Source organism: Aquarana catesbeiana, linkage group LG01 (genome assembly GCF_042186555.1).
Source record: "Aquarana catesbeiana isolate 2022-GZ linkage group LG01, ASM4218655v1, whole genome shotgun sequence".
In the NCBI taxonomy this organism is placed as follows: Eukaryota; Metazoa; Chordata; class Amphibia; order Anura; family Ranidae; genus Aquarana; species Aquarana catesbeiana.
In genome coordinates, this window is record NC_133324.1 from 260,536,598 (window position 1) to 260,552,470 (window position 15,873).

Here is a 15,873-nt window from a genome sequence, read left to right on the forward strand (position 1 = left end):
TTTTTCTTCTTTTTGTGGAATCATGGAACTCCCAACGGTTTAAAAGTTGGAATACTTCTTAGATGGTTCTGAATTATGGGAACACACGATTCCACCAGACATAAAAATACGAAGAAGCAATGACAGAAAGCTGGGTTATATTTTCAATTTCAGTTAATTTATATTAACCAATGTTAATTACAAATAGTGAATATTCAGCCATAAATATCGTGATACTCCTCTACGCCAAGTCATATGGCAAGACGATGCAAACCCATAGTGGGAGCCCCCTGGGTCCATTAGCATGTGGACATACACAGAGACCCTAAAGAATGCACAATAGCCATAGTGCGCCCGAATACTAGTAGATCCACCAGTGGGATCCTTTCCTATGTATACAGGCCCAAGTTCATAAAATATGCATACAAATAAAAAGTATTATAGAAATATTGTAAAAGATATATATATATATATATATATATATATATATATATATATATATATATATATATATACATACAATATATTACACATATACCAATCAATTGATATAACACGAGAAGTGTATATAAAATCGTAATATACAGTGGGGACGGAAAGTATTCAGACCCCCTTAAATTTTTCACTCTTTTTTTATATTGCAGCCATTTGCTAAAAACATTTAAGTTCATTTTTTTCCTCATGTACACACAGCACCCCATATTGACAGAAAAACACAGAATTGTTGATATTTTTGCAGATTTATTGAAAAAGAAAAACTGAAATATCACATGGTCCTAAGTATTCAGACCATTTGCTCAGTATTTATAATAATAATATTTAGTAGAAGCACCCTTTTGATCTAATACAGCCATGGGTCTTTTTGGGAAAGATGCAACAAGTTTTTCACACCTGGATTTGGGGATCCTCTGCCTTTCCTCCTTGCAGATCCTCTCCAGTTCTGTCAGGTTGGATGGTAAACGTTGGTGGACAGCCATTTTTAGGTCTCTCCAAAGATGCTCAATTGGGTTTAAGTCAGGGCTCTGGCTGGGCTATTCAAGAACAGTCACGGAGTTGTTGTGAAGCCACTCCTTCGTTATTTTAGCTGTGTGCTTAAAGTCATTGTCTTGTTGGAAGGTAAACCTTCGGCCCAGTCTGAGGTCCTGAGCACTCTGGAGAAGGTTTTCGTCTAGGATATCCCTGTACTTGGCCGCATATCTTTCCCTCGATTTCAACCAGTCGTCCTGTCCCTGCAGCTGAAAAACACCCCCACAGCATGATGCTGCCACCACCATGCTTCAATGTTGAGACTGTATTGGACAGGTGATGAGCAGTGCCTGGTTTTCTCCACACATATCGCTTAGAATTAAGGCCAAAAAGTTCTATCTTGGTCTCATCAGACCAAAGAATCTTATTTTTCACCATCTTGGGAGTCCAGGTGTTTTTTTTTTGCAAACTCCATGCGGGCTTTCATGTGTCTTGCACTGAGGAGAGGATTCCGTCAGGCCACTCTGCCATAAAGCCCCGACTGGTGGAGGGCTGCAGTGATGGTTGACTTTCTACAACTTTCTCCCAACTTCCGACTGCATCTTTGGAGCTCAGCCACAGTGATGTTTGGGTTCTTCTTTACCTCTCTCACCAAGTCTCTTCTCCCCCCGATAGCTCAGTTTGTCCGGACGGCCAGCTCTAGGAAGGGTTCTGGTCGTCCCAAACGTCTTCTATTTAAGGATTATGGAGGCCACTGTGCTTTTAGGAACCTTCAGTGCAGCAGAATTTTTTTGTAACCTTGGCCAGATCTGTGCCTTGTCACAATTCTGTCTCTGAGCTCTTCAGGCAGTTCCTTTGACCTCATGATTCTCATTTGCTCTGACATGTACTGTGAGCTGCAAGGTCTTATATAGACAGGTGTGTGGCTTTCCTAATCAAGTCCAATCAGTATAATCAAACACAGCTGGACTCAAATGAAGGTGTAGAACCATCTCAAGGATGATCAGAAGAAATGGACAGCACCTGAGTTAAATATGAGTGTCACAGCAAAGGGTCTGAATACTGATATTTCAGTTTTTCTTTTTTAATAAATCTGCAAACATTTCAACAATTCTGTGTTTTTCTGTTAATATGGGGTTCTGTGTGTATATTGAGGAAAAAAATGAACTTAAATGATTTTAGCAAATGGCTGCAATATAACAAAGTGAAAAATTTAAGGGGGTTTGAATAACTTCCGTCCCCACTGTATGTTGTATACTGAAAAGCAATACATTTCATAAAATATACATATACCTCTATATGTGCGTTACCACCAGCATACTGTGCATTCAAACAACAGAGCTAATTCTAGGCAATAAACCAGAGGAGCAATATTGGAACTCCAATGTTCATGTTGGACATAGTCATGGCTTTTATACATAGTTCACAATCAATCCAAAGTATTGGATCACTACGTTCTATTACTGCTGGGTGAACCTAGTATCCTGCTTGCGTCCAATGTGATTTCATAAGAGATGACCATGTTAGTTGAAATTATTGTTGTTAAATGTTAATCTAAAGAAGCTTATTTAAAGCCCTCAACCTGACTCTAGGGTTGCCCTATCTATACCTAGCGACTACAGGGTGCACTCCCACACATATATACAAAAAGGAGGCCATAAATACATATAGTCCAGTTCAATTGTGCAGTGCACCCATGTATCCACGCAGCAACATAGCTTCATGTCATGGGCAAACCTGGACCAAGTGTTAGGCAGGACCCCTAGGGGTAATGCTTGGGGACTGGTGAAGGGTCCGTAGGCCCAAAATGGGTTTACAAAGAAGGAAAGGAGGTCAAGCTAGCAGCCAAGAAGTCGGGATGTAAGACTGGGCTTAACAGTACTGAAGGCCTCCTAGGGTCTTGAAGTCATACTACATTATATAGTCAATCCCCTCGTTCAGGCCATGCGGAGCCAGGGACCCCAGCATGAAAATCCAGAAGGCCTCTCTTGTACATAGTATTTGATGCTTCTTGCCACTGTCTAAGTCATTCGTTATGGCCTCTATTCCAAAGACTCTAAGGCCATCAGTGCTACTATTGTGCACCTCCTTAAAGTGTCGTGGCACAGAATATTTGTTTTTTCTGTCGTGATACTGCTCCCATTCTTGTCCTCATAGGCCGTGAAGTTCGAACAATGTGAGACCCCAGGGGCACTGGAGGCCATATATAACCTATGGAGTGCCACAGTTGATGAACTGCTTAATCTTATAGCTTTTGCCATCAACTCCGGTTACCTCCTTTTTCCTTCGACACATATGTGTGCAATTCCCACAATTACTAGTCCCGCACCTGTAGCTGCCTTTTTGGTCAAATACTGTGGTCCAAATATTGTTCAGCCCTTTATTCCTAGTTTTCTTCACTCTGCTCGGAGCAATGATACTCCTTAAATCTTTAGTCTCCTAAAGTCTAGATTTGGGTGTGGAGTTAGGCTAGTCTTCAAAATCGGATCTGATTTAGGAATCTTCCAATTTTTTCTGAAGATTCTCTGTATTATGGGGACTTTGTTATTATATCTAGTGCAGAACCTTACTTGTGGTTGTGTTCATCCATGCCATCATATTTTGTCATTTTCCCACCTTCTGCGCAAGTATTTTGATATAATTGTAGGTATTTTTGGAAGGCTTCTTCGATATGTGTATCTTCATACCCCTTCTCTTTAAATTTATTCTTCAAGATCAGTCCCTGTTCTTCAAAATCGTTTTTTAACATGCAGGTCCGCCTAATTCTGCAGAACTGGCCGAAAGGAACATTCCTATTCCACCTAGGGTGATGGTGACTGCGGGCCCTGGAGATAGGATTTCCCTGTACTCGGCTTGAAGTGCGTCCTTGAGTAGATTACTCCATTATTATCGGCTCGTACCTCTAGAGCCAAGAGAACCAGGGACTTCTCGTCTACCACGTGTGTGAACGAGATTCCAAAGGGGTTCCTTGCACAATGTGCCAAAAATCCCTCCAGTTCTTCATCGGTGCCATTCCATATTATAAGAACGTCATTAATGTACTGTGCATAGAGAACTAGGTTGCCCCTATATGGGTTGTTAGCCCAAATATATTTGAGCTCCCAATATCCCGTAAACAGATTAGCGTAGCTGGGGGCAAATCTTGCCCCCATGGCCGTTCCCTTGACTTGCCTGTAGAATCTGCCCATAAGCAAAAAATAGTTATGGGTCAAGGTAAACTCAATGCACTCTTATAAAAATTTTGCTTGTAATGGGTTGAGCAGATGGGCCTCTGCCATATAATACTCCACTGTTCTAAGGTCAAATTCATGCTGAATGGATGTGTATAGAGATGCTACATCGAGTGATAGCCATCTGTAGCCTTTCTCCCACGTATACGCAATTAAAATCTGTAGGGCGTAGCCTGAGTCCTTAATGTACGACGGCAGACTGGTTACCAATCCCTGGAGAAAATGGTCGATGTAGCTACCGAGCTTGCTGGTCAGGCTTTCGATTCCTGCAATAATTGGTCTACCAAGAAGCTTCTCCATATCTTTATGCACCTTTGGTATATGGTAGAAGTGAGGGACCACTGGATGTTTTGAGTGTGGAAATTGGTGCTCATTCTTGGTCAGGACCTGATTTGATAGTGCCCTGTCCAACAATCTTTTGAGCTCACCATTGTAGGTGCCGGTAGGGTCCCACTAGAGTCTTTTGCATGTGTTCGTATCTCCGATCAGTCTATATGCTTCCTCCAGATATTGATCTCTAAACTGTATTACCAGATCCCCACCTTTATCTGCTTTTCTAATAAGTTCTTTCTCAGGCTACTCAGAGGGCCCTCTATGTCTACTTTATGGCCCTTGTTATGTTTCTATCTTTTGCCACCACAAACTCTCCTAAACACCACCTCCATCACCACCTCATAGAAGGTGGGTATAAAGTTGCCTTTATTCCAATGCGGATAAAAACTTGATTTTGGTCTAAATTGAGTATTTTTTTTCTTATAGTATTGATAATCCCTCCCTCTAGTGTCAGGGCAGGGATCTCGTCTATAAATTCTTGACCTCCTTCTACGTATAGTTCTTCGATTGAATGTAGGGGGAAAGGTATCGCAGAATCTTTTCCTGTTCATTACGTATAGTTCTTCCAGGATCTCCAACATTCCCTTATCTAAAGGCTCAGGGGAAAGGGAGGGGGACGTTATCTCTTGGTTTTTGTTAGCTACTCCATTTATCTGTTTCAACAAGTTGTGACGCTTAATTGTGAGAATTTCGCACAAACTTGTACACGTCAATAAAAAGTTCAAAAAGGTTGGGGGGCTCTCTGGGGCATAATTAAGACCCCTCCTGAGCAACTCAAGTTCTCTTTTTGAGAAGTCAAATTTCGAAAGGTTGTATATTTTTATGGTGGAATGGCCATCTACTGCTTCCGTTCCCTTCTTAGGTTTCTTCCCTCCCTCTCCTTCGCTCTCTTCTCGTTGATTTATTTGTCGCTTGGTGTTTGTGGGAGAGAGGGGCCTGAATGCTATACTTTCTGCGCTGTGGGTTTTGTCTTCCCCGCAGCTTATTCCACAAAAAAAAAAGGTATTCTTGTCTTTTGATTTTGTGTCCTTAGTACTAGTAGCATTCCACCCCCCCTCCCGAGATTATTTGTTCTTAGCCTTAAAATGGACTCTTCTTACTCCAATGCATCCAAGTTTGATAACGTTGGAGGGTCAATTTGTCCCTCTTGTATTGGAGCCTCTCTCTGTGGTAGCATAGTATTGTCAGTGACATAATCCTGGCCCAGGGTGTCCCCGACCCCCTGGTCCATCAGGTTACATTGGCCTTCACCATTAAATTCCAAGGGTGGACCCCTTTGTGCCAAGGGGGCGGGAAATCTTCGTGGACTTTTGATCTGTAAAATTTGGCCGGTCATGGTATTTTTTTCCCATTTTTCCAGTATTAATTTTTGTAATTATTCCTATTTCCATTTATGTTCCTATTATTCTTAGTCTCTTTTTTAAAAGGTGTGTTGGCCAAGGGGGGATTTTGTAACTCCATACTACCCTGTTGGTAAGATTGACTCGGGTGACCAATACTATTCTCTCTTATTCCATCCTGCTCGTCCATTGGGAGTGTGGATGTCTTATCTCTCTTCCAATTGAACTCACATCCTGACATATAGTCCTGCTTATCCCTCTCAAATTTTCCTGATTTTCCAGTTATCAGGTCTGCTTCAAATTCTGTTGTCTGCTCATTGATCCTAGTATCCCATACCATAAAGGATTCTAGATCTGTAAACGCAGCTAATTCTTCTTGTATATTTGTGATATCTATCTTGATGGTTACTAGATTTCTCTCCCTTTGCTTAATAATCAGTTCTAGCCAGGACCAATTAAATAGCCGCATCTCTTTAGTCCATTCATGGCTAATATCCTCATCTAGAAAGCTACATAGTTTTGTTATTTTTAACCCTCTAGGGATCCTATTTACTTATATATATTTTTGCAACAATATACTATCCCACCATTGAGTCATTTCATTTTCTAAAAGGGGTTTAAGTTTGTAAAAAGCCGATATCATCATCTCCTCCCTATTTGGTGTATCATTGGGTAGTCCTGGTACTTTCCGGTCTTTCTGGTTGCTGTTCATAATTGTTAATGCTGTTCAAGAAGCCTTTTGCCAGTGAAGCTCTCCTTAGCTGCTTCTCTTCTATAGACAATACCATTTTCACTGGTTGGCAATTAATAATGTTCTACACCACGTTGACTTTGCGCCCAGCTGCTGGAATCCCCAAATACAGTTAAACAACACAGAAACAATCTCCTGCACTTGGGGGCTTAGTCTATAGTTAAGTGGTGCGGCCATCCCTCTGGATAAAACAATGAATGCAGACTTGCTGCCCTCCTCAGAACAATGGGTATCCTTAAAACTGAAACATAAAAAGAGGAAAGGAGGGCGCAGCGACCTTGTGCATTACCAATGGTAAAATTTATTAAAAAACTAACAGCAGTAATCATACTCACAAATGAGCGTATAAAAAAAAAAGGCCTATCAGTCTGCCAGTAGACGAGACTGCGTCTCTCGACACCTGCAATCCGGACCGGATATTGGAGGGGTCAGATGGCATCAAAAACGGCGTTCCAAGGGCGTACCCTCTTCCTCAGAGCCAAATCGGTGAATATCTTGCCTCCTCTGGTTACCTATATATATATATATATATATACGCTTTTATACGCTCCAATATCTGGTCCGGGTTGCAGGTGTCCAGAGACGCAGTCTCATCTACTGGCGCACTGATAAGCCTTTTTTTATACGCTCTTTTAATACTTTAACCTCTGCCTTCTCCCTTCTGTGTGATTTGGTATAAATAGCATGAAGGAAATACCAACTCACTGTGGACACTGTACTTTTCTCTTTTTAATTAAATCCAACCCCTTAAGGATAAAATATACAAAATGATCTGAGATTTTATCACCCCAAGTCATATTCAAGGGAGAAGCATACTTTACAAAATCCTTAGCAAGAGGCTCCCACTCATTGTTTCTGGCCCAGATAGGTAAGCTGCACACTTCCTTCTGGTCACCAGAACCCTCTGTAGCCTTGCTTTTCCTAAACCGCTTACGCAGCATTTTTACCAAGCACAAGCTACACAACACACCACAAAAAAGAGGTCTGCTTCAGTTGAACTTAAGCACAATCCTGGCACAAACCCCCAATGTTTTGCTTGCGTCTATCTAGCAAGGTTACTTTGTGGTATAAGGAAGCTGAGACCTCTGCAGTGTGTAAATGTGGTTTTACTATAAAAAAAAAAGCTATACATACAAAACTAGGCAAAATGCCTAGCAAATAAATAGCCTATGGTCTGTAACAGTAGAAATGCACTTAAAAGTTACTGTGTTTGTGATCTCCATTGACACTGAGGCTTCTGGAGATCAGGCACCTTCTTCACTTATTACAGATGAGTCTTTTGGTGTTAAATGTTGAGTGGCTCCTGTTTAAGCCATCATCAGTCCTATTATATGTCACCTTGTTCACAATGATTACCTCAACAACCAACAAACCTACATTTCGGTAGCTTCAGTTTGAGGTTAATAAACCCAAAAAAGCATTTATTATATTATGGCTATTTCTTAGATGTGATGGCTGCATACATTTTTTTCTTTTTTTAGGACCTGGTGATCTAGCCTGTAAGTCTTGTGTTTTTAGTAGAGCAAACTGACCTGCAGATGTAGCTGTTAGAGGGTTGAGTCAAACCACTTACCACTGATGAGAATCTTTCAATGATCAGCTTTTATTTATTCATGTAAATCCTTTATTCTAAAATGATCAAAGATGTTGCTGTAACTGCTTATAAAGTATTATCTGGAGTTTGGCTGCAATTTGTTTAGTGTATCTCTAAATTTACCAGTGCATCTAACACGCCACATCCCCCAAGCTGATAACGCTGCTGTTCTAGTGTGTCTGTGTTGCGCCTCCTACTTGAGTGTAGACACGCTAGTACAGGAAGTTTATTACTGGACAGATTCCCAGGTGAAAGCAGATGGAAAAAAGCCCCAAAAAAATGAATGCAGCCACCACATCCAATGATTGGTAGGCTGCAATACATTACATTTTTGACTTTGTGTTTATTAGACATGGTCTGTACAACATATGCCAACATATTCTAAGCAGTTTGATATATGGAATAAAAATATTTCTTTCTGTAGTAAAGAATTGTCAAACTAGGCTACTAAATGCAACTATGTACCTTGTCTGTAGGGATGAAAATGTCCAGAAAGAACTTTGTGCCTGGGGTCTGAACTTTGACACTAACGTGCTGTCTTTCGCTGGAAGAGTTGCTCCTCCCGAGAAAATTTTGATGTCAAATAGAGCTGTAAGTAGTTTGGCATATTGAACATGACATAAAAAAATGAATGTGTTTGTTTAAAGTTGCTATAAACCCTTACGCTGAATTCACACTCAACGGAGAACTGCTGCAGTGCTTTATCGATGGAACAGTTCACTGTTGTTGGCTGTGGTATGGGACAGTGCGGTGCCCCCTACATTATTATAGTAAAATGATAGGGAATTAGGGCGCTCAAAACTTCATTGTAGCAAAAAGTCTCTATACAAAAGTCCAATCGTAATCGCAGTGACGATAATATGGAGAAATCTTCAACACTAATGGCTGAGGCTTGGCAGAATGAAGCAAAATCTATGAAAACATAAGCAAACAAAAGGCACCTCTAAGTGCAGAAGAAAACATGTTTTAATATCCCAACTGGGTTAAAAACACTTACAGGATGGAGGAATAAAACAGGCACGCATAAACACAATCCATAAGCTTGCACAATGCATTGGTCCATGCATATCCACATTTTATTATTGATTGCCGCAGGCTTTCTTCATATATATGTATTTTTAACTTTTTAACAATTTTTATCTCTTTTCATGCTGCTACCATTTTGTCAATTTCCATAATTCTTCTACTTGCTAAGTGCTATATACAATATATTTTTTTACAGAACGCTATTTTATGTTTACTTTTGTTTCCATTTTGTATAATGCCTACTTCCTGTTTTTTCTATTGTTGTACCCGCCCATGGCCGGCCCATTATATATATATTGTGCCCAGCCATTGCTATGGTCATAGGTTGACAAAGTAACGGTCTAGAGTTCCGAAACACGTCCCTTTCTTATGACCTCTCTTCCTCCACTCTGCACTGCGGTCCAGGCTGGTTTCTAGTCTTTCAGCAGTGACATCACTTCCGGGTCCTTCTCCTCTCCTCGTGGATGACGTCAGTTCCTACAGCGTCCCAGCGTCTCATCCTGCTGCGGACTGTGAGTGATCCAGTGTGTCACACATCCATCAGTCTGAAGACTTCCTCCCACCGTGACCCCTTCCAATGCTGCTTTTATACACTTCCATGATGTGCCCGTTTTATTCCTCCATCCTGTAAGTGTTTTTAACCCATTTGGGATATTAAAACATGTTTTCTTCTGCACTTAGAGGCGCCTTTTGCTTGCTTATGTTTTCCTACCTTATACCTAATCACCAAGCGGGGTATACAACTGCTTTATTCAACAACCGGCTGGGTGACGGGCTAGATAATTTAGTTCCAGTGGTTACCTCAGTCTGGACGACAAGCGCATGCAGACATTTAGCTACGCACTGGGACAGCCCCATAATGCACTGAAGTCTTCAGCAAGTTAACCAATTAAGGACCAAGCCTGTTTTTCAGACTCGGTGTTTACAAGTTAAAAACAAGTTTTTCTGTTAGATAATTACTTAGAACCCCCAAAGATTATACATTTTTTTTCTAACACCCTAGAGAATAAAATTGCGGTCATTGCAATACTTTTTGTCACACCTTATTTGCGCAGCGGTCTTACAAGTGCACTTTTTTTTTTTGGAAAAAAAAAAAAATCACTTTTTTGAATTGAAAAATAAGACAACAATAAAGTTAGCCCACTTTTTTTTATATTGTTAAAGATAATGTTACGCTGAGTAAATTGATACCCAAATTGTCACACTTCAAAATTGCTCCCATTCGTGGAATGGCGTCAAACTTTTACTCTTAAGAATCTCCATAGGCGACGTTTTAAAAAATTCTACAGGTTGCATGTTTTTAGTTACAGAGGAGGTCTAGGGCTAGAATTATTGCTCTCGCTCTAACGATTGCAACGATACCTCACATGTGTGGTTTGAACACCGTTTTCATATGTGCGCGCTGCTCATGTATGAGTTCGCTTCTGCGCGTGAGCTCGTCCGGACGGGGCGCTTTAAAATTTTTTTTTTCTTATTTAGTTTACTTTATTTTTTTGATTTTAAAACTGTTTTTAAAAAAATAATAAAAAGTTAGGTCACTTTTATTCCTATTACAAGGAATGTAAACATCCCTTGTAATAGACAAAAGCATGACAGGTCCTCTTAAATATGAGATCTGGGGTCAAAAAGATCTGGTAGTCTCTGCGGCGCCGCAGAGACCACCATTATAGTAAACCGGACCGCCCACTGAAGAGATGCTGCCGTTACTGAGATATCCATCTTTAAAGTGCCGACGTATATATACAGTGGGCGGTCCAGAAGTGGTTAAACGTCCCACAGGGACACGTCATTTGACCCTTGTCTGCATGATTGGTAACTAGATGCCCCCTCCTCTTATTTTTTTGTGATGGGATGGTGTGGGTTTTTTTTATTTATCATTTTGGTTGTGTCTTTATGTGGTCGTTGTATATATGTCTTTAATTTGTATGAAAAAAATATATTATCTTTAGAGCGGAGCCGGCTCCCTACTGTGCATGCGCGAATGGCGCATTAAGGATGAGGGGGGGCTGAATTTCCAGGGGACTTCGCCGTTTGGTATCTTAGACTGCGCACCTGCGGGCGTGGCCCCATGATGACAAGACACATGCTGCAGTGTAGCCCAGGGACCAGCGGCTAATTCTAGTCGCCTATGCGACCTGGAGTTTGTCGAGTCCTTTCTTAGGTGCACGCGTCCCCTCCTTATTACATTATGGAGGCGATGGGTTTCTCAGGGTCCACTGACTCCCTAGACGTGCTGTAGATGATTTTGGAGTTGTCCATCTCCTTGGTGGAGGCAATGCTCGAGCACAAGGCAAAGTAGGAAGTATCCCCCGCTGTCACCTGCTACTTCAGACTTTTCTGAGCCTGAGTCGGGATCTGCATTTTCTGTGGGCTCTGAAATTGCCTCCCCTCATTTCATTGGACAGCAAGTTTGAGTTCTCTGCCTCTGTAATTGCACAGGAAAAAGCACTTGTGTGGCCGATAACGCATCTGTCCTGCAAGCTGGCTAGGTCTATTAAGGTTTTTCCTAACCCCACATACTTGTTTATTTACAAAGATGGGAAATGTCCATAGTTCTGAAGTGGTTTGCGGTAGGTTACCCTATTGGGGAGGCCCATCTGAAGAAGTGGACCTTGCCTCCTGTGGTGGATCCCCCCTTTTTTTAAGTTAAATAAATCTGCTGTGATACCGGAGTCTCCCCTCTTGAAGGATCCTGCTGACTTCTGGGCAGAATCTGTCACCCACTCTATCTGTACCATTGCAGGGTCGGGGTTGCTCCTGTGATGGCCACGGCCCTGGTGTCTCAGATACTTACTGAATAGGCCAAGGTTCTGCAGCAAAGTTTGCCCACCAGACAGGTGGAACAGGTGTATGTGGATCTGACTTACCAGTTGGTCCAGTGCCTGAAGTACATTTGTGATTTCCTTGAATGCTGCTCCACTTCTTTCCAAGCTCTCTGTCTTGGCAATGGTGCTTTGGCTCAAATGCTTGTCTGGTAACCAGACTACTAAAATGGCTCTTGCAGGGAATGTCTCTTCAATGCTACCTTGGATGACATCAAGAGCCTCACGGCAGGCAAGAGTGCCTTCCTCCCACACGCCAAGAAGGAGATTGAACTGCGTTGAAATTACAGACCTTCTTTTACTGCCCACCAAAGCCTTTTTTGTTCCCTTGACTCCTCTGACAAGGGCTTCAAGACCCCCCCTGGTGGTGCCAAGTGTTTCTGGATGCCCAAGCCTGCAGACTAGTCCTCTGCAGTATAAAGGTTTTCCCCCACCTGTTTCCTGGGTGGGGTGGGTTTTTTATCTGCTTTTTTGGCCCGTGGACCTCCCTTTTTCCAGGGAAGTGGGTCAGAGAACTGGTTCTGTGTGGCGACAGGATAGAATTTCTTAAATATTCACCAGAGAAACTTTCCCGCCAATATTTGCCTTTCTCCTTATGAGCCCCATGCAGGATCTGGTGCACCCAAGCCGGAACAGTTCCAGGGGTTAACCAGTTCACGTGTCCAAAAAAGGATGGTGTTCGCCTGATTTTGGACCTCCATGGACTGAAATTTGCTTTGTGCAGGTGGAAAAGTTCAAGATGAAATCCATCCGTTCGTTGATGGCTTTTCTGCAAGGGTTCGCCTCGGCCCTTAGTGTTACTGATAAAACTGAGGGTTTGCTGTTATGGGTTATCTGGACAACTGGAGATCACAGTGCTCTCCCTGCAAGGCTTTGGATGGGTCCTGTACCTCAAGAAGACTGCCCTGACCATGGTCAGGAGGCTGAAGTTTCTGGGAGTGAGTCTTGACTCAGAAGCAGGCCATAGTTTTTCTCCTGGCAGATGAACTCTGAAAGGTTTGGACTGCTGATCAACTACCCTTGACCTGTAAGCAGTCCTACCCCCAGTCTTGCATGCAAGTTTTGGGTCATATGGTGTTTGACTTCAAGGTGTTCCCATATGCGTAATTTCATATGAGAGTTCTGCAGAGGAAAATCCTGTTCACATCGGATCATTTTACAGGTACATTATTGTTCCTAGTCCCCTGCCTGGTTCATTACTTCCAACCTGCCAATGGCACAGCTGTGATTAGCATGGTTACATTTCACGTTTGCTTATCTTATGGTGTGAAAGCCCCAGTTCCATTGATTTCGAGGGGTTCTTTTTCAACTTGTTTGTAGTTCCCAAACCAAAAGGCGGCTTGTGCCTTAGACTGAATCTCAATGCTCCAAATATTTTGGGCCCAGAATACACTGGGTATGTTATAATCTCCCTCCATCAAGGAGACATTCTAGCCTTTGTAGACCATAAGGATGCGTACCCTCACGTCCATGATTCCACTGCATCAGTAAATCCTTTGTTTTTGCTTTTGGGTCTCACACCACTTCCAGTTTTTGTTGCTTTCATCTTGCCTGTCTTCTGCACTTCTGAAATTTACCAATATACTGGTTCTTGTGTTAGCTTTTTTGCGCTCCTAGGTCATCCCAATTGTAAGACATATAGATTACCTTTTTCAGAGAGAAAAGTCTGCACAGGTTCTGGTAGATAACATTACCGGACATTAGAAAACTTGCAAATGTTCAGCTGGGTCCTGATCCCTCCAAGGGATGAGTCAGCATTAAAAGTGACTCATCCCTTGGAATATCTCTGTCTAATCCCTGAGGCTGTCATCTGGTCTTCTTTTCATGTTTACCAAGTTCTAACAGGTTAATGTTCATCTAAAGGCAGTTTCAGGCATATAATCATTCAGGTGGTAATATGAGCTTCAAGCTGTCCCCAGTTCTATTGTTTCTGTGTATGCTTGTTGGTGTTTCATCTCTTTTGCCCATCCCCCAGTTCGACTCCTTTTGGATATCCAGACAGTCTCTGAGTTCTTTGTCCCTTAGTGGGCATAAATTCTAATGGTATTTTACTTAATGTTCATCCCAGGACACAGCGTAGCTTCATATCCATTATGATAGGGTTATGTTTACACCTTCCGGTGATTAGACACTGGCAAAAAAAACCCACAGGAGTCTCTTCCCAGGCATAACCCCTCCCAGCTAGATATAGCTTCAGTTTTCTTGCTAGCGTGTTAGGCGATAGTCATGTCTGTGCAGTTTCTTCAAACATTCATTTTAGCTAGTTTGTTCTCAAGATTTCCATATGGAAATAATACACTGATTTTTCTGGATCTATTACTTGCAGGTTCTGCGAAGAGGAATGGTACCTAGAACTCTAACGTTTTGCACTGAACTCTGTAACTGAACCCTGTTTAATGATATTTCCTTGTTGATTGGCAGGGTGCTCTATAGGTCCAGGGCATCGATCCCAAACTTGGGTATAATGTCCCTGAAAGCCTTTATGGCAATAGTCTGCTCATATAGATGCATTTTAGACCACTCTGGGGGACCCTGCAGTGTGGACTGGTGAGCGCCTTTGTGTTAGCTCTCACATGCTGGTACAGGGGGTGGCAGAGTTCCCTAAGTCTCCTGGCCTCCCTATTTCTGCCTTAAAGTGAACATCAAAAATACACAGCGCTACAATGGGGCCAGAAAATAGGTGGACTGATAAAAAACTGAAATAGGTTTAATAAATGTACGCCCAAATGAATAAAAAGTCACAACAATCAAATGGAAAGAATGAATGTGAAAGATAAATGAAAAGGCATCAATTCCATTGCTGAAATATGCTGAATAATAAATACGATACCGCCAGCAGTCAAAGGGTTAATATCGGCAAATGTATCCCATGTGTGAAACAGGAGAAATCTTCAGTGTTCCAGCTATGCAGAGGGGTGATGGAATGTCAAATGATCACTGGTGTTGCTGCAAACAATGAAGTAACTGTAAGCTGCGTCCCCATAGGGGGGAGGGATGTAGAGAGCAGATGCAGTGTGGCTTGCAGCGGTCCCTGTAATGCAAAAGCTGGAGCCAGCGCCCCTGTGTCTTGCTCTCCGTGCCAGGGGGGTGGGTGTTGTATTTATTATTCAGCAATGGAATTGATGCCTTTTCATTTATCTTTCACATTATTTCTTTCCATTTGATTGTTGTGACGTTTTATTCATTTGGGCGTACATTTTTTAAACCTATTTCAGTTTTTTTTATCAGTCCTCCTATTTTCTGGCCCCATTGTAGTGCTGTCTGTTTGTGTATTTTTGATCACTTTTTCCCAAAAGTTGACAGCTGCACTGGTTTCCAGTTTTCTTCTCATTTCATTGGTTATGAAACCATTGTGATTCCTCAATGACTGTCAATTTTTAGCGCTTTAGGTCTGTGTGTTATCTCCTGCCTTAAAGTAATATTAATGCCTTCTTTTAAAAAATAACAAACCTGTTATACTTACCTGCTCTGAGCAGCGGTTTTGCACAGAGCAGCCCAGATCCTCTTATTCTTGGGTCCCATGCTTACACTCCTGACCCCTCCCTCCTGCCGGGTGCCCCCACAGCAAGTAGATTGCTGTGGGGGCACCTAAGCAGGCACGCTCCCGAGCCACAGCTGTTTGTCCATTTACACAAGGAGCTGCGGCTCAAAAGGGTTTACTTCCAGTTTAACCACTTCAGCCCAGAAAGATTTACTCCCTTAATGACCAGGCCATTATTTACGATAAGACACCGCTTTACTTTAACTGACAATTGCACGGTCGTTCAACGTTATACCCAAACACAATTGATGTCCTTTTTTCCCACAAATAGAGCTTTCTTTTGGTGGTATT

The 15,873-nt window shown here is 42.1% G+C and overlaps 1 protein-coding gene across 1 annotated transcript in view; it reads left to right on the forward strand.

The window, feature by feature from the left end:
• PIWIL1 (piwi like RNA-mediated gene silencing 1) overlaps window positions 1-15,873 on the forward strand; it is a 766,743-nt gene that overhangs the window by 463,720 nt on the left and 287,150 nt on the right. The window contains exon 13 of the mRNA XM_073597707.1: window positions 8,670-8,784. Within this exon, the coding sequence (XP_073453808.1) occupies window positions 8,670-8,784 (115 nt within the window). The remainder of the gene's footprint in view (window positions 1-8,669; window positions 8,785-15,873) is intronic.